The sequence below is a fragment of the Delphinapterus leucas genome, chromosome 1, assembly GCF_059928025.1.
Source record: "Delphinapterus leucas isolate spDelLeu-1000000601 "Yukka" chromosome 1, BTC_Dleu_Yukka2, whole genome shotgun sequence".
NCBI classification, from domain to species: domain Eukaryota; kingdom Metazoa; phylum Chordata; class Mammalia; order Artiodactyla; family Monodontidae; genus Delphinapterus; species Delphinapterus leucas.
In genome coordinates this window covers 54,856,211-54,882,982 of record NC_143129.1, presented here as the reverse complement: position 1 = coordinate 54,882,982, position 26,772 = coordinate 54,856,211, and the positions used below count along the sequence as shown (strand labels likewise).

The 26,772-nt window shown below is 47.8% G+C and overlaps 1 protein-coding gene across 1 annotated transcript in view; it reads left to right on the top strand.

The window, feature by feature from the left end:
- Positions 1–26,772, top strand: part of CACNA1E (calcium voltage-gated channel subunit alpha1 E) — a 645,631-nt gene that overhangs the window by 341,301 nt on the left and 277,558 nt on the right. The window contains exon 10 of the mRNA XM_089910334.1: positions 8,666–8,932. Coding sequence (XP_089766460.1) covers positions 8,666–8,932 — 267 coding nt within the window. The remainder of the gene's footprint in view (positions 1–8,665; positions 8,933–26,772) is intronic.

Sequence of the window (26,772 nt, the reverse complement as noted above, 5' to 3'; positions counted from 1 at the left end):
GGCCTGCTATGAGGATAATATCATGCAGGCACTCTAGGTAGTAATGAAGGAGAATATATGTCTTCCGTACTTGAGAAGCTTATACCACAGTGGAGGAGACACGGCATGCCTAACTGCAAACTTAAATAGGAATGTACTGTTGAAGTTATATCCATGGCAACAATGACTGAGTAAACAGGGTACTGTGGATGAGCGATACAAAAGCTCTGTGCGTTCATAGGAGGTAGAGACCACAGATTGACTTGGAGAGGTGATGGAAGTCTTCACTGCAGAGGCAGAATTGAACTGAACCACACACCTTGAGGGATACCTCGGAGTTGGGGAAGCAGAAAAGAGGAAGCGTGTGCTTGGGTCAGTCCGAAGCAGGTGCTGTGAGTAAGAGTTTTGAGGTAGGCGTGGGCACAACGTGTTATAACTATGTTAATGCTCTGGTACATGGGTAGATGGTGTTGGAAAGGTAGGTTGAATTCAGATTGTCTTGAGTTGTCAGGCTAAGGAGTTTGGCCATGTTTTAGGCAGTGAGGAGCCACTGAAGTCAAGTGATTGACAGGGAGAATGATGTCACCTGGGTAGAAAGTGGCATTTTTGGAGGGGGAGCTTGCTTTGAAGGAATTATAATGAATTCACTTTCAAGTACATTGAGTTTGAGAGGATGGTGGGTAGCCCAGTCGGTACAGAGTTACCCATTACTTAATTGTGCATTTGGCTATGGAAATGAGGTGAAAGGTACGGGATAGAGGCTAGACGTGGAAGTAAAGGATAGTTGAAACTGTGGGTAAGGACATGACCCCAAAGGGAGAGAAGTCAGAGAGAAGGTCAAGGGGTTGAGGACAGACCCATGGGGCCTCCCACGATAAAGGGACAGGAATAAGAGGAGTAAGAGAAGGACCGGGCAGTGAGGTGGGTCCTTCTCTTACTCTTATTCTGGGAGGGGTGGAGACTGGGATGCTAAGGGGCGGACCTCTGAGAAGAAGGGGAGGTCAGTGGTGCCAAACCCTGCAGGATGGTCCAGGAGAAGGAGGGGAAAACAAAGACCATACAAGGTCAGTGGGGTCTTCGTGCAGTTTCTGGGGGTTGGAAGGGGCAGAACCAGTATGGTCTGCTCGGATGCACGTTTCAAAGCTGGCCTCAAGTCCATATCATATGGGAACGCCTTATTCACTCTGATTATTTTATACCAGGTGGGTGTAACCAGCTGTTCAGCGGAGGAGAGAGTGGGAGAGAAAGGGTGTGGTGATGGACAGGTGGTGGCTTAATCTGCGATGATTCCAACCCAGAGTCCTGTGAGAGACAAGCCTGGTGGGCGGGGTGGGTGCGAGTTCCCTTCATTGGACCGGCAGGGCTCCTCTAGGCTCTGTTTGGGCTCTGAGCTGCTGCTTTCCCCGCTGGTGGGACATCTTCTTCAAGAGTGGAACGTGGGGAGTGAGTGGGTCAAGAGCGGCCAGTCAGTGCAGGATGCAGCCCAGCACCCTCTCATCCTCAGCACGACGCCACGTGAAGGCTCTCATTTTCTTTCTGTTGAATGAATGCATCAGCCCGAGCCCACCCAGGCTGAGCAAGCTTTGCAATGTGTGGGCTGTATTTTGTTTTCCAAGTCAAGAGGCCAAGGGGGCAGATGAACGGGCGTGTTTGCGTCAGTTGTTTTCACCCTTAGATGGCGAGGCACCCTCGGCTCACCCCTGTCGGTCAGAGCTGGAGCTCTGCGGAGTGGTCCTGCCGTCCTCTGCCTCGGCCGGACAGCAGGGCTGGACGCTGAGGGTGGGAGCTGAGGTGCACAGTGATGGGGCAGGCATCCTTGGCTGTCTGGGGCTAGACACTGAACCTCCAAAAGGGGTTAATGTCTTTCAAGTTTGACTTTTGTCCAGGCCGAAAAGTGACCTCATCTTATGGAAAACGGAGGATTGAAGTGGTGATACTAGACTCATTTATGATCCTAGATACACTGCAAGAAATGAAAGATGCTGACTGCTTAATGAATTCCCCTACCTTTCATCCCCTGCACGCCCAGGCTCTTGTGTCCCCCAGCACTTCTCAAGGTCTCCAGTGCTGTCTCTTTCAGGGGGTGCCACTGATTCTTCTGTTTTCCCAGCCGCCTCCAGCCCCAGCCCGAGGGGACGCCTCCCTCCTCGGCTCTTCCTCCACCCCAGACCCTGTGCTCTCTTAGGGTGCCCGCCACATTCTGCCTCCTCTTAGGGTTCTTTATAAGGATGTTTTCCCCTTCTCCTCTTTTAGACCGTAAGCTTTTAGGGGCCGTGACTGTGTCTAATTTATCCTTGACACTCAGAATCCCTGGGAACAATGCCAGGCACATTAAAAGGGGTCAGTGCTTATTTGTTCAATGCGTTTATGAATTAACGAAGAAGTAAACAAGCATGACTCTCCCAGGTATCAAGACCTTTGGGGTCTTCAGACTCTGGTCTCTAATATTTTGCTTTCTTTTCTCTTTTCCCTCGTCTTTCTAAGTCTCAGGCACTTACACGTCTCTCCACCTCCATCTATCCTGCACACACCACAGCCACCCGTGGGATGCACTTCTGAAGTCTGCTTTCAGAAGCAGAAAGCTGTCAGATGTGCGGTGTTTGCTGTGTGTACCGTGGTCACAGCTAAAATGTAGTTAAGAAACACTTATGCGGCATTTATTGTGTGCCAGGTACTGATCTAAGAGCTTGATATGTATTAACTAACTTAATCTTCATAACAGCCCTGTGGGACAGGTGATGGGCATTCTTAGAAATTTAACCCTCTGGGAGACTCTCTGGCTCAAGGTCGTGGCTTACTTCTCCAGGGTCTAAGATCATGCCTGTGACCAGACTCTTAAGCAAGGAAAACATAATCCTGACATGCAGTATGTTAAGTGTGGTCACACATTGTAAGGAATCCTGACCTCATTACCAGGAGATGCAGCTCTGCTGTTTCCTGTCTCTGTACACTTGGACACGTCCCTGAACCTCTGGGTCCCAGGTAATAAGAGAATGTGTCTCAACAGTCCTGCAGCAAAGATGCCGTGAGATAACGTTACCACGGTTGGCACCCAGGAACTATTGAGTTGTCGTAAATGAATGGTTTAAAAAATATTGTTTGGCAAACTTTGCACATCTATAGTTAGCTGATAGAGGGTTGGAGCTGTGCGGTTTCTCAGGTATAGGTTTGAGAAATGCCGGTTCTAGGGACAGACATTACATAAGGATGTGAAGTTATGTTTTCACCCAAGTCAGGGCTGTAAGGTATTGTGGAAGCCGCCAGACTCCCAAGATGTCTGCATCACCATAATGCTCCTCTGCTCTGCTATGAATTTGCATATGGTCTCCTGCCAACTTTTCTTCTTAAAACCCAATCCCAAATCCTCTCTGCATTATGTTCCTTAGAGCAATGCTTTGCATAAGAGTCTATTTCTTGGAAAGGCTCAACAGGGGAAAAATAGAACAAAAGGGGCCCTGATCACTTAAGCATAAGCGATCTGAGTGGAACTGGCCGGGTAGGGGGAGATGAGGGAGTGGGGCTGGTGTGAGGGCACACACCTTTAGATGAGGCGAAGGTGTGCAGACTCCCCAGTGGTGGGCTGAAATCTCCTGTGAAGATGGCCCAAGACCTGACAGATCTGGGAAGAGCTTTATGAATGAGGGAAATAGGCTAAGTGCTCCTCCATCTTTGCCACTCACATCTCTCCATCTTGGTACAAACTCCCATGGCCTGCCTGGTCTGGGGGGAGCATGGCAACCTTGTTTCCTTCCTTTTCCAGAGGATGCTGGAGGGACCCCCTACCAGTCAGCTTCTCTCTTGCTTGCACTTTGAATGGTGCCCTGGAGTAGAGGAGTTGCGGGGTTAATGCTTTGGAATTGGACTATCTGTGTGGGATTCATACACCAGGAAAGTTTTTCACTTGCTTCCTTGGATCCTTTTGGGTTTCTAGTTTTCAGGTCACTTCTTGCAGGAAAACATGTAGACCTTTTGGCTGCACCATCTTAACTCGTGTGTGTGTGTGTGTGTATGTGTACCTTGTACTCACATGCCCAGTGTGTGGGGCTGCACGTTTCAAGTACTGTGAGATGGCTGATTGCATTGTTGGTGAAATTTGGGGCTTGGGCCTCAACAAAGTACCACAGGAGTAGAGGGCTAGTGACAAGAGCTCCCGTCTAGGAATGTCTAGGCTCTGAGGTGTGGTGCCCGAGGTGCTAGGCTGCCAAGTACCTGAGCTCACAGGGATATGCTCACAAATGACCAGTAGATGGTGCTCTAACAACATGAAAATATGGCTGCTCTCCCTCCTGGGCTGGAAAGGGATTTTAGGAAACCGGTTTCCAATCAGAATTATGACCAATTGATGATTTTTTTTTTTTTTTTTTTTTTTTGCGGTACGCGGGCCTCTCACTGCCGTGGCCTCTCCCGTTGCGGAGCACAAGCTCCGGACGCGCAGGCCCAGCGGCCATGGCTCACGGGCCCACCCGCTCCGCGGCATGTGGGATCTTCCTGGACCGGGGCACGAACCCGTGTCCCCTGCATCGGCAGGCGGACTCCCAACCACTGCGCCACCAGGGAAGCCCCAATTGCTGATTTTTTATATTTCCATTTGTGGGTCTTTAAGAGGACACTGGAACTAGGGACATGGCAAGTTCCCCTTACAAAGAGCATTACGGCAGTGACCTAATCTGAAGTTTTTTCTAAGGATCCTCCCGGATCTTGAGGGCAGTACATGTGTTCCCAGTTAAGCGTCTTCCCAGCGTGGTCCCAGGAGCATTTGGCCACTGATCAGGTTCAATTTGAGGATGGTAAGCCCAGCATTCCCATAGGCTTAGCGTGATCGCATAGTTTCTTCTCTGGATGTTGAACAATTTGGGATCACACTATTACTGCCCCTGAGAAATTAGCCTGGGTATTGGAAAAAGCCATCAAGTGAAAGATCTGTTAGAAGTCTAAAATCTGCCTCTTATCAGATGTGGACAAACTACTTAACATTTCTGAAACTCTTAATTCGTTCACCACATCAGGGTTGTAATACATGTGTTGCCAGGCTGACGTCAGAGGTTTGGAGTTAGATTTACATAAAGTGAAAACTATTGAAGACACGTAAGATATTGTTCAGCCATTAAAATTGTAGCCCTCTGGGGACTGGGAGAATGGGGGCATCGGAAAGCATGAAAGAAGTTCACAGATCTCAAAGGGCTCAGGAGCTGTGACAGCCAGGTGGGGGTGAACGTGAGAGTGTGCCTTCTTCCCAGCATTACTGTCCTCAGGCCAAGTCCATTCCCAAAGCCATTTGTGCCATCACGTTTGCCTTTGTCCTCTTGGGCTCCACCCTCTAGGAATTCCCAGTTTTTAACTCCCCTACAGAGGCTTTCACGCTCCCCAGCACACTTCACATCATCCCCAACACATGCATTTGTGATCCCTGCCTCCTGAGAAGGTAGGAAGGTAAGCCTCAACTGCAGTGGGTCCTCACATTTCCGTGAATAACCTCCTGTCTTGGGAATTCTAGGTCCGTAGAATTACAGCAGCAACCGAGAACACAGGACATTGTAGAGAGAGCAAAAGGAATTAGTACTGGATCTCTGCTTAGTAGGTGACATTGAAGACACAAGCCAAGGGTTCCTGATCTTCCATGAACTTCTTCCAGGAGGTAATGGGCTGGTGAGCCCTGCTTCCTCTGAGAATGAACAGGCATGCCACCCTCTAGCCTGCAAAGGCCGGGACACGAAGCAGAGGGATGAAGTTGCAGCATGAGAATGAGGTCCATCTAGCATTCTAGCCAGTAAAGTTATACAATCTAATTTAATCCCAGAAGCGTATACTTTATTTTTATCATCATCTATTTTGTCCATGATTGTGATCTCAGTTCCTAAAACAGTGCCTAGGGCTCAGAAATATTTGTCAAATGATTTGAATGAGTTTTGTGCTATGGGTTATGGTCCTACCTCTGAAAGCATGGATTTGATCATTTCCGAAAGTCTTTTCTAATCCTGTATGGTTTACAGGGCTACTGAGAGAGCCACTTGTGACGGGTTCTAAATGACTGACAGCTGACGGGACTTTGGGTCCATAGTATCGCCTTCCCTTTCACTCTGACTAGGCGTTCAGGCAGAAAAGGACCCTCCAATTGAGGTAGGTAGAAGGACTGAGTAAGGCAGTAATGGGAAAGCAAAATACTCTGACTCACCTCGAATAGTAATTTGGCTTAAAATGGGCCTTCCTGAATCAAAAGGTCAACACGCCATGCCCAAGGGCAGCAGCGCCTGCTAGGGGAGGACGCGTTGAGACCATTCCTTTTGTTTTCCAGCACCAGAGACTTTCCCTTCACACAGACACACACTCACATACATTCTCACACAGCAGACCCGTGTCAGTGCTCACATGGCCTTGTCCAGCACACACACACATCCACCGAGGAACACATGTGCCTCTCACTCAGATGTCACCTCTCTTCTCACCAGTTAATCTCACACACAGACACTGCCTTCCACACCCGCGAATCCACACTCACCCATGATTTCCAGCCTCCGGGCTATGGTCAGTCCTTTGTTTCCTTCCTCTGTCCCCACCCCCACCTCGTCTCTTCCATGGCTCAGGTGGGGAGGATTTGGATAGGGCTGTGCGTTCAAGTCAAAGCAGGGGGGCAGCTGGTACCTATCTTCAGTTCAAACCACTGACTCACCTGTGCGCAAGGGCTTGGTTGCTAAACCCAGGGACTCGTTCTCTGGGGCGTGAAGTCCACCATTCCCGCTTCTGCAGCTCAGACGCTAATTCTATTTTTTCTTCATTCTTGGGGTGTGTTTGAGGAAGTCAGTGGAGAGGACTTGGGAGTAAAAGATAGGGGTGGGAGGATCCCCCTGCTTGAGAAGGTCGTTTTAGCCTAGAACTCACTACCTCGGAACTCAGTATCCCAGAGATACAGGGCTCTATTAGAGCCAAACCCAAGAGGTCGTCCCAGATCGCTTTTAGAGAGGGGCGGGGTGCAGAAGCTCCCGCCAGAGCTGGCTCCAACACCAGAGTGCGGAGCCCCCAGAGGTCCTAGCGTCCCTCGTGGGACCTCCAGGCTGCTAAGTGGGGACATGGGCAGAAGAGGGTGCTGCCTTCTCTGCGGAAACCCTGGGGCAGCGCTCTCGGAGCCTGGGAGGTGCGGAGGCGCGGCGACCCGGCCCCGGCGCAGGGCGCGTAGAGCGCAAAGGCTTCGACTCCCGGCTAGGGCGGCGGCGCGCCGGTCACTGCGCGGGGCACAGCCCCGGCGGGCGCCTCTCGGCGGGGACAGGAGGCGCGAGAGCGTGCGCGCGTGCGTGTGCGCCCCCGCCAGGCCTCGGCTCTCAGACGGAGACTCCGCCGCGCCGCCAGCTGCGCCAGCCTGTTTCCTCTCAGCAGTACTTGGGGAAAGGCGATTCTTGCCTGGATCTTTGCAGAGGGGGCCCGCTACCCTCTGGCTACATCGATCAGTAGCCCAAGCCAGCCTCGGGTCCCAGGAACCTCCTGCAGCGGTTGGCCGGGTCCTTCCGGCTCCATCCCCGCCCCGCCCTAGCTCGCCAGGCCCGCCCCCGCTTCTTCTGGCTCTTCAGTACGCGCCTGACTGCGCCTCTGCGCTCCGCTCGCTCTCCCCCTCCTGGCCTCGCGCTTCTTCTCTGCTCCTCGGAGTGGGGCTGCCAGGGTGGAAGAGGAAGACTGAGTCGGTAGTGAGCAAGTTCGGTCCTTGGACAACTCCCGTGCCAGGCTACCGCTGGGCTCAGCTGCAACCTGTTCCTCCCTCGCCCAAGTGCTCGCTCGCCCGCCCGCCCGCTCGCTCCCGCTCTCCCGCCCTCTCACCGGCGCAGCCGCGGATCGCTGTTGCATGCTGATCCGGAGAGGCGGCGGCGGCGGCGGCGGCGGCGGCGGCGAGCGCTCCGGGCGGATGCTGGCACTCGGGCTTCGCGGCTCTCTGGATGCTGCTCAACTTCTCTCCCAAGCGCAGGAGCTTTGAAGTCATTTGTCCCTCTCCGGTTGGATCGACTTCTTATTTTGATATTTTGGGCGTTGCGGTTTACGCAGCAACCTCAATACCGCTCTCCCCCTTCTCTCCCTTTCTGTCTCTCAACCTTTGGATGCGTCTGTGCTGGCAGATTTAAAGACCCAAGTCTTGGCTGTGGGATTTCTCAGATGGACTTGCGGGGGCTGGCGTTATAAAGCATGTCACCATAACCTCGTCCTTGTCTTTTTTTTTTTTTGAAAAGTTCTTTTGTTTTCATTTTTCCCCTCCCCCCACCAATAAATTACCAAACTGTTACCTAGCGGGCCGGTGCCTGCCTCTCTCCCAGAACTAGGTGGTGCGTCTGCCAGAAGAGGAGCTATGTTTGAAGAGCAGCCTACTCCACCCGTCTCCTCTCCAGTCCCTGAACGCCACCACACACTGGCATTTTGAAAAAAAAAAAAAAAAATTGCCTCCAGAAACTGAGCACACCCAAGCTCTTCCCCCCTTTTTTTCCTCCTTGAGGAATGGAGCTTCGCAGAGGTTGTATTTAGATTCAACAGTTCAGAGCGGCGGGGTTGCAGCTGCCGCCTTTCCGAAGAGCTCGCGAGGCTCCCCGGAGGCGGTGGTCCCCGTGTCCGTCTGGATGCGGCTCTGAGACTCCGTGTGTCTTTCTGCTTGTTGCTGTGTGCGGGTGTTCGGCCACGATCACCTTTGTGTGTATTCTGTCTGTTTAAACTTCAGGATGGCTCGCTTCGGGGAGGCGGTGGTCGGCAGGCCGGGGTCGGGAGATGGAGATTCGGACCAGAGCAGGAACCGGCAAGGAACCCCCGTACCGGCCTCCGGGCCGGCGGCCGCCTACAAGCAGTCGAAAGCGCAGAGGGCGCGGACTATGGCTTTGTACAACCCCATTCCCGTCCGACAGAACTGTTTCACCGTCAACAGATCCCTGTTCATCTTCGGAGAAGATAACATTGTCAGGAAATACGCCAAGAAGCTCATCGATTGGCCATATCCTTTCTTGCCCACCATCGCTCCCCTCTCCCCCCTTTGCATTTCTTCGGGTAAGGGGGGAAACGTAGCATGGAGTTTGCACCCCCATTCCTTTCCTGGTGCCGATTTGCCTCTTTGCTGAAGTGCACTCTGTACTTTGGTGCACCTAAGAGGCAAGCTTGGTGCTGTAGAAACCGATGTGGGCACTAGTGTTTTGCAAGGTAAGACTTTTGGTTTTTGATATTTCCTACGTGGAAGTCTCCAGCATCCCTGGGTGCGTGGTGTTGTGGTGTCTGCCCCTTTCGTGGCTGGGCTTTATTCGATTCTCAGCCCCCTAGTCCCTTCACAAGCTGCATAGAATGGGTTGCCCCTAATATCTGGGTTTTCTTTCATACTCAGCCCCCCTTTTCCCTCCCTTTAAGCCATCCCCTTTGCCCCCATCCCCACCAGCCGGGAAGACACCTACACTATCAGCTTGTAGGAAAGTCAAGACTCCATGAGGGGATTTATCAGTTCAGAAGCTTCAAGAGCTCTGAGCCAAAACCCTGTAGACAAGTTGACAAATGGATAAATAACGCAGGCGTTTGGCTTGGGACCCAGCTAACTCTGCTGGGGACTGAGTTTAAGTTCCACTGGAAGTGGAGTGAATGAGTGTGTCAGGGGAGGCAATCTCTAATGACACAGCCCAGACAACGCAGAGTTCAGGCTCTCTTCTCAGCCATGAAAGAGCAGCTCATCAGGGCCCATCCTTTCCTTAGTCCTGGGTTGGGTATCAGCGGAGTGCTCTCCTAGTGCCCAGGATCCAGGCAGATCTGCTGGGCCTGCATTCGTCAGCGGGGTGCTGCGTCAGCTGAGCCCAGAGGTGTGCAAGCAGTCTGTCTCTCCCTAGATCCAGAGGAACTGCTCTCCACAGAGAGCTGGTGGGGGGACTCTCTGATGGTAACGGTGTCGGGGTGAACGGGCATAGAGAGCGGTTCTTTGCAGGTTTGATGAAGTGCACCAAATGTGGGCTGCTGACTAGGCATCTCACTGCCTCTTTCTTCACGAAGAATATGGGCGTCTGGCAAGGTCTCTAGGAATTGGGGGTTGCTGGATGGTGAGGGGGATGAGTAGGGAGCAAGCCCGTGGGATGGTGTTATACGTGGGGGTAGGCTTGGAGACATGGGACTTTGATGCTTGTGGAGAGAGATTTCTTGGGAGGGATGCACCTGCAAAAGAGGCCACTCCTCTTCTTCCCCATCCTCCCTCCCCCCCTCCCCCACCCTCCAGGTGTGCAGCAGGGAGACAGCTGGAGCCACGTTGGGTCTCTAGTAGCAGCGAGGCTCCTGGCTCACTCCCCTCGGGGTCTGGGCATCTCCCTGCTACTCCCACCCTCGTCTCTGGCCTTCCCCTCTTTCCTCCCTAGTTCCCTGCCTCAGCAGCATGGCGATTGGCTGGCTCGTGGTGCTTCTAGGCAGTACCCCTCATTAGAAACGGAGGAGCATCTCTAGGCAGATATTCTTCCTGCTGCTGCTCGAACCCTCCCACAGCCCCCGCTGGCTGGGCTTCTTCTCTCCTTCTCCCTGCACTCCCCTCCCTCTCCTACCCGCACGGAGTGATCCTGGGGCCAAACAGTACCAGAGTTAAACCTACCTAGGGTGAGGGGGACTGGGGAGGGGGAAGGGTCCGGTCCCTGCAGTCCCGCCTGCCGGTGAGCTGCACAAAGCGACAGCTCTCATTGTGTTTCCGTGCTGCGGCTGCGAACGCTGCTCTAGTCAGGTCCCCAGAAATTTCTTCAGCGGCACCCCCTTCCCCGCCCGCCTATCTTCTACAATTCTCCAAAATTTCCCACCCGCCAGGTGCTGCCTCTCTGAGGGGCCTGTTTACCTAGACAGGCGCCCTCCCGTTTCCCGGCGGTAGACAAAGCCGCCCAGCCGCCGCGCGGGTGGCAGAGTGTGCCCGCAGCCAGCGTTGGTACCTCGGACAGCGCCACCGAAACTGCCCCGCGGCCTGGGCGCCACCGTCCCCGGGGTTCAGCACCTCGGGCACTTCCGGCCGGGCCCAGGCTCCCGGGAGGGGAAATTAAGCACGTTTCCTACACCACGCGTTCGCCGCTTTTCACGTTTTCTCTTCCGCTGCAAAAACGCCGCCTAGAATAGCAGGAGTTGCGAGCGGCGCAAGGTGCGACTGTGGGTTTCACTGCGCTCTTTCCTTGTCTTCGGCCAGAATGCGCCAAAGAGACTCAAAGGAGAGACTAGGGAGTTGACTTCGGCATCCTACTCAGTGCCTTGGCCTTGAGCCCCGTCCCAGTGGTCTCTTCCATCCCCATAGTTGGAAGTTTCACAGTGCTTCTACAGCATGTAGGCTGTTAGTGTTTGGAGAGCATCTGCTAAGGTGTGTAGTGGAGACCTGTTCGCAAATTTAAAACACACCATGTTTGCTGTTTATTCCTGGCTGTACAATGTAATTGACTAATATATATTCCCTCTGGTGGTGACCATGTGGACACATTGCGCTTCTGTGGGTTCTGCGTTTGCTCTAATACCGCATATAAGTTCCTAGTCTCACCTCTCTTCTTTTCTAATTCCTTTCTGGAATTATATTCCTTTTTCTTACTGGGAGTCAGTGTGAGCACTGGTTACCAGTAAAGCTTGGGAGCTAAGCTCTCTGGGTTCAAATCTCAGTTCCTTCACCAGCTCTGTGACCTTGAAAAGTTACTTCATTTCTCTGTGACTCAGTTTCCTTATCTGTAAAATAAGGATGGTAATAATGAGTTACTGGGAGAATTAAATGAATTAATATATGTCAGGTTCCTAGAACACCGCCTAATTCCCTGTAAACACTAGCTATTATTATTAATAGAGTCCTTCAGAAATTTCAGCATACCAGAAGGGAGGGATCTTAGTTCTAGGTGAACGAAGTCTTCTAGGCTTTTGTCTCCCACAGACAGCAAAGACCAGCATCACCTGGAGGCTTGTTAAAAATTCAGAATCCCAGATACAGAGAAGAAACCAGTGGTTTCCACAAGGGAGAGGGGCAGGGGGAGGGGCAAAATAGGTGAAGGGGCTTAAGAGGTACAAACCAGCAGTTATAGTATAAACAAGTCACAGGGATGTAATGTACAGCACAGGGACTATAGTCTATGTTTTATAATAACTTTATGTGGCATGTAATCTATAAAAATATCGAATCACTATGTTGTGTACCTGAAACTAATATAATATTGTAAATCAATTATACTTCAATTAAAAAAAATTCAGAATCCTGAGCCACACTTCAGATTTACTAAATCAGAATCTGCATTTTAATAAGATCCTCAGGCGATTAGTATGCCTGTTCGCGTCTGGCAAGTACTTCTGTGCTCTACGTAAGGGCCAGATTTTCACAGAAAGGAAGGTTCAGGACACATGTCAAGACTTGTTTTGAACTGTCATGTTCACATGCAACGTGCTTGAGGATTTTGATTATTCATGTAGTACACTTTTTGAGATGTATACATCTTTTCTTGGCTGCAAAAAGTCACTGTAGAACTAGGGGGATAATATGTACTTCTGTGTGCCGTGTTAGTGGTCTCTGAACACCACGTAATACTGGTCTTTACTCAGATTAGCCTGAAAAGATCAGTTAAACAGAAGGAATGATTTAATTTAGACTTGCCACTCTCTGACTTGGTTGGGGGTGGTGATAACCTCGTCCAGTTGTTAACAGGGAAGATCTCGTTCTTATGGGAAGAAATGCATAGGATAACCTAGATTTGGCAAGAACTGCTGGTGGCAAGTCAACAGCCCACTCTGAATGTGTTTCATTTTTCTTGGAAGCTACGTCTGCACAGGGAGATAATTTTATTTTCTTATGGCATTCTCTGCTGCAGTGGATGCCATAACCTTTTTGAAAATGCTAATCTGATTTAAAATGTGGTATCACATTTTATATGATTCCTCTTTTTCTTTTTTGCTCATCTAATAGATCTAACAAAAGGGTTCTCTTTTTCTCAGGGAATTGGCTGCTGTGAATGTCACCCCGTATTCACTGTGTCATAAGCTTACTGGCTCTAACCCTTCTGTGCCCAGGCCCAGTTGCCCTCATGGTTTGTGAGATGTTCCCCACACGTTTGCACTTTTCCAGGTTAGAGGATGAAGGGAAGAAATGGCATGTCTGACTTTGTGCCATTGATGGGCAGTGGGAGATTTCTCCCCCACTGATGGTGTGGGTTACCTCAGAAGGGGAGCACATGTTTCATGTGGAAATGAACATGGTTTAAAGTAGGAAGATCAAATGTGTTTGTAGCCACTGAGCTGATGAAGCTCATTATAATGAACCTGTGGATATTCATTCGTGATTTTTTGTTTCAGAGAATTTCTTTATAGCCCCAAAGGGCTCTGGCTTTGAGTCAGAGGTTATGTGCTTTATTGTGGAGAATTTCCCGTTGTCAATTATCCATTATTTTTGGAGGGTTTTGCTGAAGATTACTGAAAGCTTTAGTTCCCCAATCTCCCATTATGGCATATACTTTTCTCCTGTTCTGTTGCCTATAAATATGTTGCACCGTGAAAGATAGTAGACTGTAATCCTGGCAGGAATTTCGGGTTTGATGTAACTCTAATGGCTCATGAGTCAGAGCACCTTGATTAGGGCAGAGGGTGGCAGCTAACAAGAATGAAGTCTGTAATTATATCCTGTGATCAGATAATGCAGAAAGTCTTCACATCTTCTGTGTACCTGGGCACAGAGGCAGTGAAACAGATAGCGACTGTAACTGGCACTGATGCTGCGGGATAAAGGTCTTCATTTTCTGAGTCTCCCAGGACAATCTCCATGTTGCCTAGTGGCTTTGCCCTTGAAATAAGGTGTGAGAAATGTTTCCTCCAGAAACCAGGCTAGGACTTGTCGTGGGGACCAGTTGTAATTGGGATGCAGCCTGGAATGCTAGTTGGAGTGAAGGAGTTTGACAGAAATGAAATGACTTGAGGATGGAGACAAAAATATCTTGGATGTGATAGTGTTGTCTGTTGGTTTGCATGTCATTATTTCCCCACTTCTCTCCACTTGCTTTCCCTGTGCTAGGTGCAGGGCACACTATGAATTAAAGGAGAAAGAGGAAGAAAATAACGAGAACAGGCCTTCTTTTTTTTTTTTTTAAACATCTTTATTGGAGTATAATTGCTTTACAATGGTGTGTTAGTTTCTGCTTTATAACAAAGTGAATCAGTTATACATATACATATGTTCCCATATCTCTTCCCTCTTGCATCTCCCTCCCTCCCACCCTCCCTATCCCACCCCTCTAGGTGGTCACAAACCAGGCCTTCTTTTTATCTTCTTTTGAAAGATCTAGACTCTGGGATTAGTAGCTCGATCCAGAATTGCTTATCTCTTTTTAGCTGCTGCAATACAAAATGTAGGTGTCTTTTTCCCCCCTCAAACTCTGCTGCATTTCCCCCTCTTTATAGGAACATCTGGTTTCTTTCCATTTTCATATTCTTAGTTGAAATAAAATGCAGTCGAGATGTGCAAAACTATCAGAACTCTTGCAGACTCTGGCTCTCTGTGTTCTATCATGCCATCAGTAGCCTCCCTCTTGTCATCTGCAGGGCTGCCTGGGAGGCTGCAGCTCCCCAAGGCCAGCATGTGGTCCAGCCCATCAGAGGCAACTGTGCTGATCTAATTTTGTTTATCACTGACCACTAAGACATTAAAAGGGGGAACCTGTACGTGACTGTAATTAATACCCTTTTATTCACGGAGAGAGAGACCAGGTCCTTTTCTTCACTTTCTCTTTCTGCCCAGTCCTCCGCCCTTTTCATCTTTCTATATTTCTCTCTCTCATTTTTAGGTTCAGCCTTTGTGAATAATTCATTATATGTGTGGGTTTTTCCTAGACTTTTTGGAAAAGGAAGGTTATTCATCTTCTTGTTGGTTATGAGGAAGATCTCTTGCAGAGGGCCAACTTCACAAATCAACTTTTTTCTCTAAGTCCTCTATATTTTTGCAGTGGGATTGGGACACATGAGAAAGGTAGCTGGGGGGAAGAATCTTTTTAAATCGTTTTTTTCTTGCTGCTTTTGTAATGATTGCCTCCTACCCGGTCCTGTTACATTTGGGTGCCCCATCAGTTTGCAGCCATTCCCCTCCTGTATTCGGAGAACGTGGTTAACTAGAAGATATTTATGTCCCCAAGCACTTGTCACTCTGAATCCTTTCATCCTCCTAGGTCTTCACGCTGATAAATGCTGAGCCACTGAGCTAAGAAGCAGGCTTCTGTAACTGCTTCATTTCAAATTCCAGTGTGAATTCACATAGGATTGGAGTGGGGAGCAGACACTTAAATTAGTGTATCACGCCCCCCATCACCATGTGACTTCTAAAGCCGTCCTTTCAAAGAGGGATAAAAATGCCAGGGACCTCTATCAACGCTTCTCTTCCCAAACATTCTAAACCTACGCAGGGAGGGCCGGTGGAGGTTCACCAGCCCTGTTGCCAGCATTGCCCTTAATTAAGGACGGAAAGTACAGCACAGAGTTTTTAGGTTCCTCCGACCGAGCAGCCTCTTATGCGTTAAGCCTACTTCAGTGCACTGTCTATGGTGTATTTTTGGTCACTGAGCACCCCAAGAATGTTTACTGAGTTTTTCATTCCCCACATCTTTGGCCAGTCTTTGGCTATAAACTCTTAACCCTATTTATGAGCCCCTATGTCCCCTTCTCTGGAAAGCAAGGAGCAGCTGGAAGGTATATCCTTAAGAGGCAGAAATGGGCCAGATTAAGGAGAACAGCACTGAATGACTTTAAAAAGTGTCTGTTATCCAATCCATACCCCACCCTGTCCCTGACAATGCAGTGGGTTATCCCTTAGGGGTTTCTTTTCTTATTGTATTTTGAGTTCCAAGTTTGTAGGACTGAACAGTTCCACTCTCAGCCTTTTTGAATTTTTTTTGTTTTGTTTTAAGGCCTGCAATGAATCCATTTTTGTAAAGTAGTTCATCCCAGAGGCAGGTGGGCGGGGCTTGGGGATGTAACTCCAGGCTAGGCTCCAGCTCTAGGCTCCTGTGGTCCAGCTAAGTGAGCGGCTTCAGGGAGGGACCCTCCTGTGCCGAGTGTGGCCTTTGTGCCTGTAGGTGGCTGATTTGAATCTCTGTTGCAATTCTGCATAATTATGAGGCTTCTTTTTGGTGGGGGGGGGGCTGTACTTGGTCCTGCTGCATTTTTGCTGCATCTGTTTTGCCTCATCTCTGGAGAATTTGGAAAGCCTGTTTCAGATGTACGTACTGGCTTTCTAAAGGCTTGTGTCATTAAAGCCAGAAGGTGGCGGTGGAGTGGGGTGTCTTTTTTTTTTCCTCTTCCCCTTTAGGGGAGATGAAAAGGATGTGGCCACACAGTGGGTAACAGGTTAGAGGGGAGAAGTGCTCTGGTCAGTGTCAGGAACTGAGGTTTGCCAGTAATCAGAGTCTCGTATCATTTCCGTAGCCGAGATACAGGGAGCTGGGAGTGGCCTCAGGGACCCAGAGGAGAGCCTCTGCACACCAGCGTGAGGAGGAAGTTCGTGCTCTCGAGTCTTTCCCAGCCTTCAGCTCAGTTGGAGGTTTGAAGTGTTGCAAACTTTCTGTACCTTTCTCAGTTTCCACACCTCATGGTCATGGGGCTTGGTCGGAGTCAAAAAGCATGAAATGGATTTTCAGCAGTCACTCACTGACGTCCTGGCAATTCCAGCTGTGTCCTATTGGGAACTGTTTTGCTTCCGCTCTGTCAGGGATGTTCCTTGCCAGCAGGTGGTTTCTGTCAGCATCAAGGCTAATTCCTCATTTAGCTTCTTTGTGTTGAAGTCATACATATGGACTCTGTCTGTTTCATCTCTACCGTTAGTCTTCAAACTTCATTGTGTCTCAGAGTCTCCTGAAGGGCTTGTTAAAATACAGATTACCGGACCTCAGTCCCGGAGTTTCTGACTTCATTGGTCTGAAGTAGAGCCTGAGAATTTGCATTTGTCACAAGTTCTCAGGGGACACTGATGCTGCTGGCCCTGGAACCGTACTTTGAGAACCACTGCTATGCCTGGCAGTGCCTTTAGAGAAGACCAGTCTTACAAAGCGCCCATCCTAAATCTCTCTCTCTCTCACATAACAGCCTGGAGCCTTGCTGTTAACAGGGGTTCTTTGGGTTCAGGTAGTGAGTCTTTGAGACTTTCTTTACCAAAATATAGATGATCTTGGGAGCAGGGACATAGTAAGCTAGTGTATGACATTATCAACTTAGAGTTAGTTCTTATTCTTTCTGGGCTTATAATTGAGAGCAGCCTGCTCTGAGAATAGGCAAAGGACACGCGCATTTAATTCCAGCACCTAGCACAATGCTGGCACTTGGTGAGTATTCGGTAAACTGTTGTTGAATGATCGAATTAATCAGCTGAGATTGATTAAAACCACAAGCATCGGTGAAGTGCCTGTTATGTGTCTAGTGTTGCACTGACTGGGACCTGTAGGACCAGGCATAGCCTTAGTAGGGGAAGAGGAGAATGCTGGGAGGTGGTGAGGGCACTGGATGGCTGGCAGGGGATTGTAAGGTCATTACATGGGAATTTGGAGGTTGGAAAAGTAGCTTCACCTACTTTTGAACCTTGCTAAGGGTCGCTCTAGTCTCTATAATATCCAACACAGGCTGTGCAGAAAGTACATGGTGTCTGTTGTTATCGGGCATTTGGTTGTACAAAACTCTTTATTAATTGGCACCCAGAGATCTATGGTTAATGACAATTGACGTTTATACTGATGGCCCCTAGGTACCACAGAATGCTGTAGTGCCTTCTGAATATGACGGCCAATGAAGCATTCGTTACATTACGTCAACATGGTTTGAATGGTGTGTGTACTTTGTTGTATTCAGAGCTGCTGCAAATTATAATTATAAAAGTAGCTCTTTATCACTTTTTTGTTAAATTAACCAAAATCTTCTTCTCCAGCTATACCAGATAATAGAGGAATTTCTGCATTGTTCTAGAAATGAGTCCTTTCAACTCTAGTAATACTGTAGGACCTGGAGATGGATCCTGATACAGTTGTCATAATGTCAGGTGGTGGTTAGAACAAAGTCATTATTTTTTAAATAGCTCAGCAAGCTTTAGATTTAGTGGGCAAGTTCTCCAGCTGACAAGCTGGCATTGCATCTAACTGGGTGTGCTTGGTTCTGTGGGCTCACATTGAAAATGAACCACCAAGATTTCCAAGAGGGTCTCCAATAGGCATCTCAGCAAGAGGTTGACAGGTGTCACCTTCCCCAACTTGATTGAATTACCCAACTTTTGTGCTTTGGACTGTTCCATGCTCTTTTATACGCCCATCTCATTTCTCCTTGATCAAGATCAGAGGATGTTTGGTTTGAAACTGTTCATTTCAGGGTGATGGTCTTTAGATGCTTAAGGCTATGGAACTTTAGAGTTGGGACTGACCCGAACGACTGTGTAGACGACATCTAGGTGACTGTTCTTGGAGTATGGGGACAGTTACGTCCTCCTGGTACAGTGTTTTCTTGCTTTCTGTATCGGGATCACAAATCCTGTTGCAATCCAAGTGATGCTGTGGATGCCTCTTTCCTGAAAAATACACATACAATTTTGCATTAAATTTCATGGAGGGGCGGTCCATGGATCACAATTTAAAAATGCTAACTATGTTAGAAAATTCCCACATTCTGGGATGTTGGGATGCTGGGCCATCAGGACAATGTATCCTTTAGGTACAAGTATGACAGGACTTCACGTGGAAGAGCTACAGATATTTGTTTGTGTGAGTGCATCAGCCATGCTACCATGATGAAACATAAACATTCTAACCAAAGAGCATTAAGTCAATACTGGAACTCTTTCTCCATCACCCTGATAGATGGCCATCAGGCTTCTAGTGTCAGGGTGCTCTTCCATTATTAGAAAACTTAAAGTGTAGGAAGCTGAAATATTCCTCCTTATAGTTTCCACCCGTTTGTTTGTTTGTTTTCCTGTTTCTGTTCTGTAAAGCAACACAGACCGAATCTACTTCTTGTTCACTTAATGGTACTATGGTACTGAGCAGTGCCCTTGGCTAGAACTTTCTGTGATGATGGATATGTTTTTATCTGTGCTGTCCAGTGCTGTAGCTGCCAGCCGCATGTGGCTCTTGAGTGCTTGATATGTGGCTATCGTGACCGAGTGTTCAGTTTTAAATTTTATTTCATTTTAATTAATTCAAGTTTAAATAGCCATATGGCTAGTAGCTACAGTACAGGGAAGCAGAAGTAGAGAGGCTAGATAGAGTCAGAAAGTCTGAGCTCCTGTCTGGGTTCTGTTCTTTGTTTGCTTTGTAACTGGACAGCGTCTCCCTAGCTTGTTGCGCAGGACTTCTTGTGATCCCCTCTGCACATGGCACCAACCTGTCTCAACCGCCATGATGCCCTTCTTTCCAGCTGTTCCAATGGGCCTCTTGAAGGGACCATCCTCTCCCAGGCCTCCATCGCTGCGTACTTGCTGCTCCCTCTGCCTGGAATGTTTTCTCTCTCCCCCCGACTTCCTGGCTTTAAGACTGTACTCAGAGGTCATTTCCTCCATGAAGCCTTCCTTGATTTCTCTCAGCAGAGTAAGGCCAACTCCCTCCTTCTGGCTCCCATATGCCCCCTAGTTTATTACTTTCTTATAACACTCACTTACCACATAGCTTTAGTATTGGTTGAAAATCCCTATAAGCGAAGGGCCATTATCTGTAAGTTCCGGAACTTAGAACAGTGCTTACTAACATTGGCATTTAACACACGTACCTATCTATCTATCTATTTATTTATACTATATTTTTGACTGTGTTGGGTCTTTGTTGCTGCACTTGGGCTTTCTCTAGTTGCGGTGAGCAGGGGCTACTCTTCGTTGTGGTGTGTGGGCTCTAGGCATGTGGGCTTCAGTAGTTGTGGCACATGGGCTCTAGAGTGCAGGCTCGGTAGTTGTGGTGCACGGGCTTAGTCACTTCGCAGCATGTGGGATCTTCCCGGACCAGGGCTTGAACCCGTGTCCCCTGCATTGGCAGGCCGACTCTTATCCACTGTGCCACTAGGGAAGTCCCCATTTATTTAAATTAAAATAATTTTTTAAAGTTTTTTTTTTCTGTGAAGAAATGGCATTCTGACTTGACTTGAGATTGTAGTCAGCTTAAAGCCTTGGATCTTTTACTATGAATTGATGACAGAGCTAATTTTCCCTCGAACTGTTCTCATTCAATTTAATTTTTGAATGTGAATTCAGGACTCCGTGTTTATTTCAAATACGTTTTATCTCCTTGTTTTTGGTCCAGCAGTCCATCCTGTAGGCATCCTTTTCAAGTGGGAACAGGGAACTAACATTCACTGAGCATCTATAAACTTCAGACTCCGTACATATTTTTATCCACATTTTATATATGGGGAAACTGAGGCTAAAGAAGATTCATTCGGTTGCCCAAGGTCATCACCAGTGAACTTGAACCCTGGTGGTCTGACTCCAAAGCTTAGGTGGTTTCCATTGCACATTGCCTCTAGACCCTGCTGTTTAGTGGGCGTGCTCTTTACCCTGAGGGCTACATCAACTGCAGACTGGATAGGCATGTGCTTTATGCTTTCATTCAAGTAACTGATAGAAATATGGTTAGAACTGGGGACCTCCCTTCTGCTTACTACTAGTGCATTGGTAAGTGCTCATCGACTGTTCAGCTTTTCTCACATTTCCTGAACGGTCCTTTAGCCAGGTGTTAGCTCTCTATTTTGCCTGTAAGGATATTGTGCGAGATATCCTTGTCACATGCTTTGCTGAAATCTGTACACACTTTTATGCCTATTTCATGCTTTGTTAGGCTGGGATATATAGCATCTTGCTTTCTGCAAAGTCCACACTGTGTGTCATTTTCAGAGACTCACTTAGACAATATTTTATTTCTTTACTGTGGACAGTTGAAGTGATCGTAGGAGTTGAAGTGATATCAGACGTCAGGTAGTCCAGTGCCCAGCTGATGAAAGCTTCACCTTAGGGTTTAGGATTTACCAGTCCCTGCTTGGAAGCATTAGAGCGTCATAGTTAAAAATGTGGCCTTTAGATTCAAATCTTGGTACCATCTCCACCACTTCCTTGCTTGTGCCTCTGGGAGTTACTTGACCTTGCTGTGCCTTAGAATCCTCAAACATAAAATGGAAATAGGAATTTTACCTATAAGGTGTATCTTACAGGATTTTTGTGATGATCAGATGAGATGACACATGGAAAATGTGAGAACGATGTCTGGCACATAGTAAGCCATGAATACATCTTAGTTGTTAGTATCTGGTTAATTTCAGTTGACTCAACATTGAATTTCTGCAGCTAAGTTTTCTCCTTCTAACAATACCATTTACTTTCTCCCGACTCTTGTCGGTTGTCTAACCTGAGCACTGCCAGATGTTTATGTGACCTTGCATTGGTTTTGTAACCTCTCTGAGCCTCAGCCTCTTCAGGTGTGAGGTAGAGGTCACCTACCCTGCTTTGCCTCCCTTGCAAGACTGTTGTGAGGCTAGCATCATCTAATATGTATGAAAACCCTTTGTAAACATGTTAGATATTAGCACTAGTGTTAATGTCAGTAGGGTTAATAAATACCCAACATTTTATTGAGTATTTACTATGTGCCAGATTCCTGTGCTAAGTGCGTCCCATGGATTATTGGCATTTATTCCCCATGACAGTTCTACAGAGATATGCATGCTTGTTTTCTACATTTCACAGCTGGGAAGATTACAGTGTGGAGAGGTTAACTCATTTGCCCAAGATTACACAGCAAGTGAGGCCTGGAGGCCTGGATCAGAGCCCGTGCTCTCAACCACTGCAACTAGGTGGTTTGCCCACCAGCCCTTTTTGTTTTTCTTCTCAAAGTTATTGGGTTTAAATTTTTAAAGACACATTAAAAATATCTACATCCAAACCTGTCTTTCTTCATGGGCCTCTGATGCCAGTTTTACAGCAACCTTGTCCCTGAGGACACACTTGGATTTACAATCCAGAAAAAAAAATATCTGTAGGAGCAATAATGATGCAGAAGTTTTCCAGCAAACTTTTGAGAAAGGCAGATGAGATATTCAAAACTATCAACCTTAGACAAAGTCACTCGATTTTGTTTGTTTGATGGTGTGTGGAAGTGTCTCTCCTAGAACCCCAGCTTGGCCTCTGGGCAGGTTTTCTTCTCAGAGGTTGTCAGCCTTCTAGCCAACTCCTCCTTGTCTGTTTGGGTTTCTGGGTATTTAAAGTCTCCATCTTTGTTCTGTCAGAGAAGGGAGTCACAGTGGGATTCCATGAACTGTGGATGAAACTTCTGAAAGGGTTAGAGGCATGTGGCAGAGAGGGGGAGCCTCCATGCCTTGGAGCCCTTGGACATTTGCATAATGCGCTTAGGGAAGGTCATCTGACCAGGATACTGGAGGGCATTTTACTTGAGGGAACTGGGCACTGATGTGGATGTGAACGGAGAACCAGGATATACCACTTGGCTTCTGGAAACCAGGTGGAGGACCCAAAGGAAATTAGGGTGTGGGCCTAAAGAAAAATGAAAGGAACTGCCTCTTCTTTCTGCTAACTTTGGATTGTATTTGCAAGGGAGTTTGTATTTATGAGATAACTGAGCCAGATGGATGTACAAGGATACATGTGTTCTCCTGGTCTGCTGATATGAGGAGCAGTTGAAGGGTGTGGGCTTTTCTGGAGGTGGGGTGGGTAGGTGGATGTGGTAACATGAGGAGAGGCAGTTCTGGGGGATATGGGCCCATGTAGATTCAGAGGGTCATGATAATCCCTTCTCATCCATAGTTAATGTATGTATTTATTTTTGAGATCACCATCTGCCCCTCCTCCCCCAAAGTTCTATGGATAAGGGGCGGTACACCTTCTCTGGGTAACCTCTTTTCTTGGTGATGATTAGAGAGTAACAAACAAATGCCCGCCCCTGAATGTGCAGGCTCAGAAAGACTGAGCTCACTTCTGTCACAAACCTCAGTAGACAGGCTCAAAGGAGCAAAGCAAGGGAATAGATTCTGGGAAGTGAGAACTGTCTGACAGCTTTCCGCACTTCCACCGTGGAAGAGGCTGGGTTCAGAACAACCCTGCACAATGATAAGGTTTATCATTCCTTTCTCTTCTCTTCCCTTCATTTATTTTTATTTTCATGTAGTTCTTTTCATAACATTCTACCAACATGCTGTAGAGACCACGATCCAGACCTGGAGAGTCATCCATCCTTCAGTACACATCCCTGGGAGTGTTCAGAGGAACGTAACCTTTAATAAATGCCTGTTGTGTGGCGGACACTCTGCAGTGTGCTTTAGAGCCATATTATCACTTTACCCAAAGCTGTGTGAAGTGGATATTATTGTTCTCATCTTACAGATGATTTGCCCGGGGTCACAGGTAGATGTGGTCTGAATGACTCCACTGGCTCCTCTCTTTCCACTGTACCACACCGCCTCAGGTCAGACCAGAAGAGTAGCAAGTACTCTTCCCTAACAGAGCATCTTTTGGGATGACACTGTGAACTGCTTGCCTGTATCAGTAGCACCCGTTGGGTATGAGGCTAAACCCATGGGGGAGTAAAGGAGCGATAGATGGGAAAAGCACAAAGATCTCTTACCCATCATCATGAAATGGGTCTGAGGCAGCTTGCCCTGTGTCATTGGAATGCAAGCTTCATTTGGAACTGGGGCCCTTTGCTATTTTGTCTTCTGTCTTCACCAGAAGCTCCAGTCAGACGTCATCACTCTGCAGAGGACTTTTGATTTGGAAGTGCCAATTCTCCTTTTCTTTTTAATATTAGCATATCAAGTCCATTTTCTTTTTTCCAGCCCTCAAAAGGTCTGTTCTCAGCCCTCCCTTTTCCGGGGCACCCATAGTATGAGTGGTAGTGTGGAGGAGACAACATTTATGACTTTTTTTGAACTTTCACCTTTTACTGAATGCTTCTACCTTTGCGGCTTGTTAAGGACATGGGGGCGGTGGGGACAGAGAGGCTGCAGAAAAGACTTCACTATCCCGACAGAGAGTGTAGAAAAGGCTTACAGTAGGTTTATGGAAAAGCAGCCTCAGGTTCACCTTCAGGTCACCATTTGGAGGATTCTGACTTTTTATTAACTATCTCTTAGAGGTGTTTCTAGCCAGTCCAGCTTGTCATGGAGCTCCTGCTATTGAAAATTTAGAAGTGTTTCCATTGACTTTAGACACTTGAAAGGTATTCCTAGGTGTGCCAGGACTTCTGCTTTGGGTGTTATTGTTGGATGTGCTCATTAGTAGCTTCGCCCAAAGTGGCTTCTCTCAGTTGTAATAATGGGCGCTCCCCCTTTCTGTCTCACTTCCCTTCCCATCATGTTACTTATTATTAGCACCACAGACTAAGAGAATGTTAGAGTTACGGGGACCTAAGAGAAACTCTAATCAAACCTTCCTTTATCTGTAAGAAAGCTGAGAGTCAGAGAGGTTAAATGACTTGTCACTGATCTCTCAGTAAGTGACAGAGCCAGGGCTGGAACCCAGGGCTCCTGACGCTCAGTCCAGGGCTCCTTTTTATCACATTTCCTCTGTGCTTTCTTCAGGACTCTTTCTCCACTCGGTCATCATCCTTCTATCCCCTCATCCTCTTTGTGGGATGTTTTCCTCCTTTTTTTTGTTAGCAGGTATATGTTTTCAGTGTTTCTCTGGGTTGGGGCATAGGCGGCTGGATCATGATTAATAAGAAAGGATTTAATTAAGAAAAAGTAGACAAGAGAAGGAAAATTTAAGCGACGCCAACCAGCACAGATCTAATGAGAATGGGAAGCAGTGATTCAGAACAATGGTCGATGTTTTCCTTTCCCAAAAATTTTGCTGGAGAATGTTATGAAGTGGTAGTACTCAGCAGGCAATGGGCTTCTACCCAGCGTAAAACCAAGACCACATCTCGGCAGATGGGAGAATGGCTGCCGAGGTGAGCACTCATCTCAGAATGTTTTCTGGACTCTGCAGTGGTCCTGACAAAGGTAAACGATCCACACTCTACCTTAAGAGATACGCTCTTGAGAACAGTCGAGTAGGGATGGGGCAGTAAACTCAGTAAGAAGATATCTTTTTCTAAGAACTGTCAATTCAAGCCAAGAAGCTAGGGAGTTTTATTTGATTGCTCTGGTAATCGGCTCCTAAGCTTTTCAGGAATCCATAGAGATTTCTAGTCCTGGCTCTGGAAAAGTCTTACTGCTGCTCTGGTTTCAGTATCTACATCTATAAAATGAGTGTGCTGGATCAGTTAAGAGAGCTCTAAGGCACCTTTCAGTTCTTACCGAGGTGCCTCTGGGATTGTTTCCTCATTTGTTATCTCAGCTGAGTTGAGGACACCATTAGCTGTCATGGCCTCCAGCACTGAAGGCAATGTTCTTCTCCCTGGCTGCACATTGAAATCCGCCTAGGTCCTTCTAGAAATGCTGATGCCCAGATGGTAGCTGAGACAAATTAAATCAGGATTTCTACAGATGGAATACCTGTATCCTTAATTTTTCAAAGCTTGCCAGGTGATTCTACTGTGTAGCAACGGCTGAGATCCGCTCATCTTCCAGAATAAGAGGTGAGCCTTGACCTGATTTGTTTCCTTGGATTGTGCTTTTAATCATGTGTCTTGGTAGGTTCCTCTTATAGGCTACGGTGATATAGCAGGAGCCCCCTGGGTCTCCCGGAATTCAACCTGAGAGAATGGGATGATTAATTCTTATGTTTCATGGTGCTGGCAAACTTCACCCATGGCTGCTTCTGGCACACATCCCGCCACACAGGTACCAGCCTTCTGTGATACGGGCGATGCTTCAGACTTCATGAAGGCAGGCCCAGCTAAGAGAGCAACTTGAGTCTAAGGGACAGAGGGAGTCATGCTGACCCATGAGGCCCTTGAGCAAGAGACCGAAGAATCATTGACTTTCTTCCTTCCCATTTGTTAACTCCTTATGCATAGGAGGGTTGATCCAGCTCAACTGCTATCAAATACAGGAATCTCTTCCTTAATATCCTTGACGGTCTCCCAGAGACATGGAACTTACAGTAAGTGGTGTGTGGAACTGGCTAGTCCCAGCTTGTGGGTTTCAACTGTGTGTATCTCTTCCCAACTCCATGTGCATTGGTGTCAAGTTGGTAGCCTCAGTCACCATGGAGACAGTCTTTACACTCCAGAAATTGACACACGCTACACATCAGGGCTTTTCTCTCTTCAGAGAGGCTGGTGGTTAAACATCTATTCGTACAACAGTTAGTTTACTACTTAACAAAATAGTCCATTCGCTTGTGGAACAGTGGAAGTTCTCTGTATTGCCGCAGATCTGCCTTTGGGTGGGCACCCCACCCAGTGGTCTGAGCCTTGCCCTTCAGAATAACTTAGACGACATCAAAGCCCCCTCTGCCAAGCTAGCCCTTCAGATATTTGAAAACAGCTGTGATGTCTCTCTCAAGTCTTCCCTTTCCAAGCTGAGTACCCTCAGTGTGTTCAACGTTTTCTCATGTGGTCTGGAGGCTCAGTAGGTGTCTTTGAATATTGGGGTGCAGTTGCAGGGTTTTTAGAGGAAAATGAAAACTTCTCCCAGAGATGATCTGTGGACTTTTTCACAAAAGGCTTTTCATTCTCTTTCTACATTCAGAGTACCGGCTGAGCCACACGGAGTGAGTGTGGATGTGGGGTAGGCTATAGTCTTGGGTGTGGTTGCTGGCTGCAGCCCACATTCTTTCCCTAAAATGCACGTTGCTGCCAGAATGCTTGATGGGCTTGAATTCATCAGAGTGTCATCAAAACACAGATTCTGGTTTCTGAAACAGGTAATTTTCCCACCACTGTTTTGTTTTCCTTCCAGAGGCTTTTAATGTTCCCCTTTTCTTTCTTC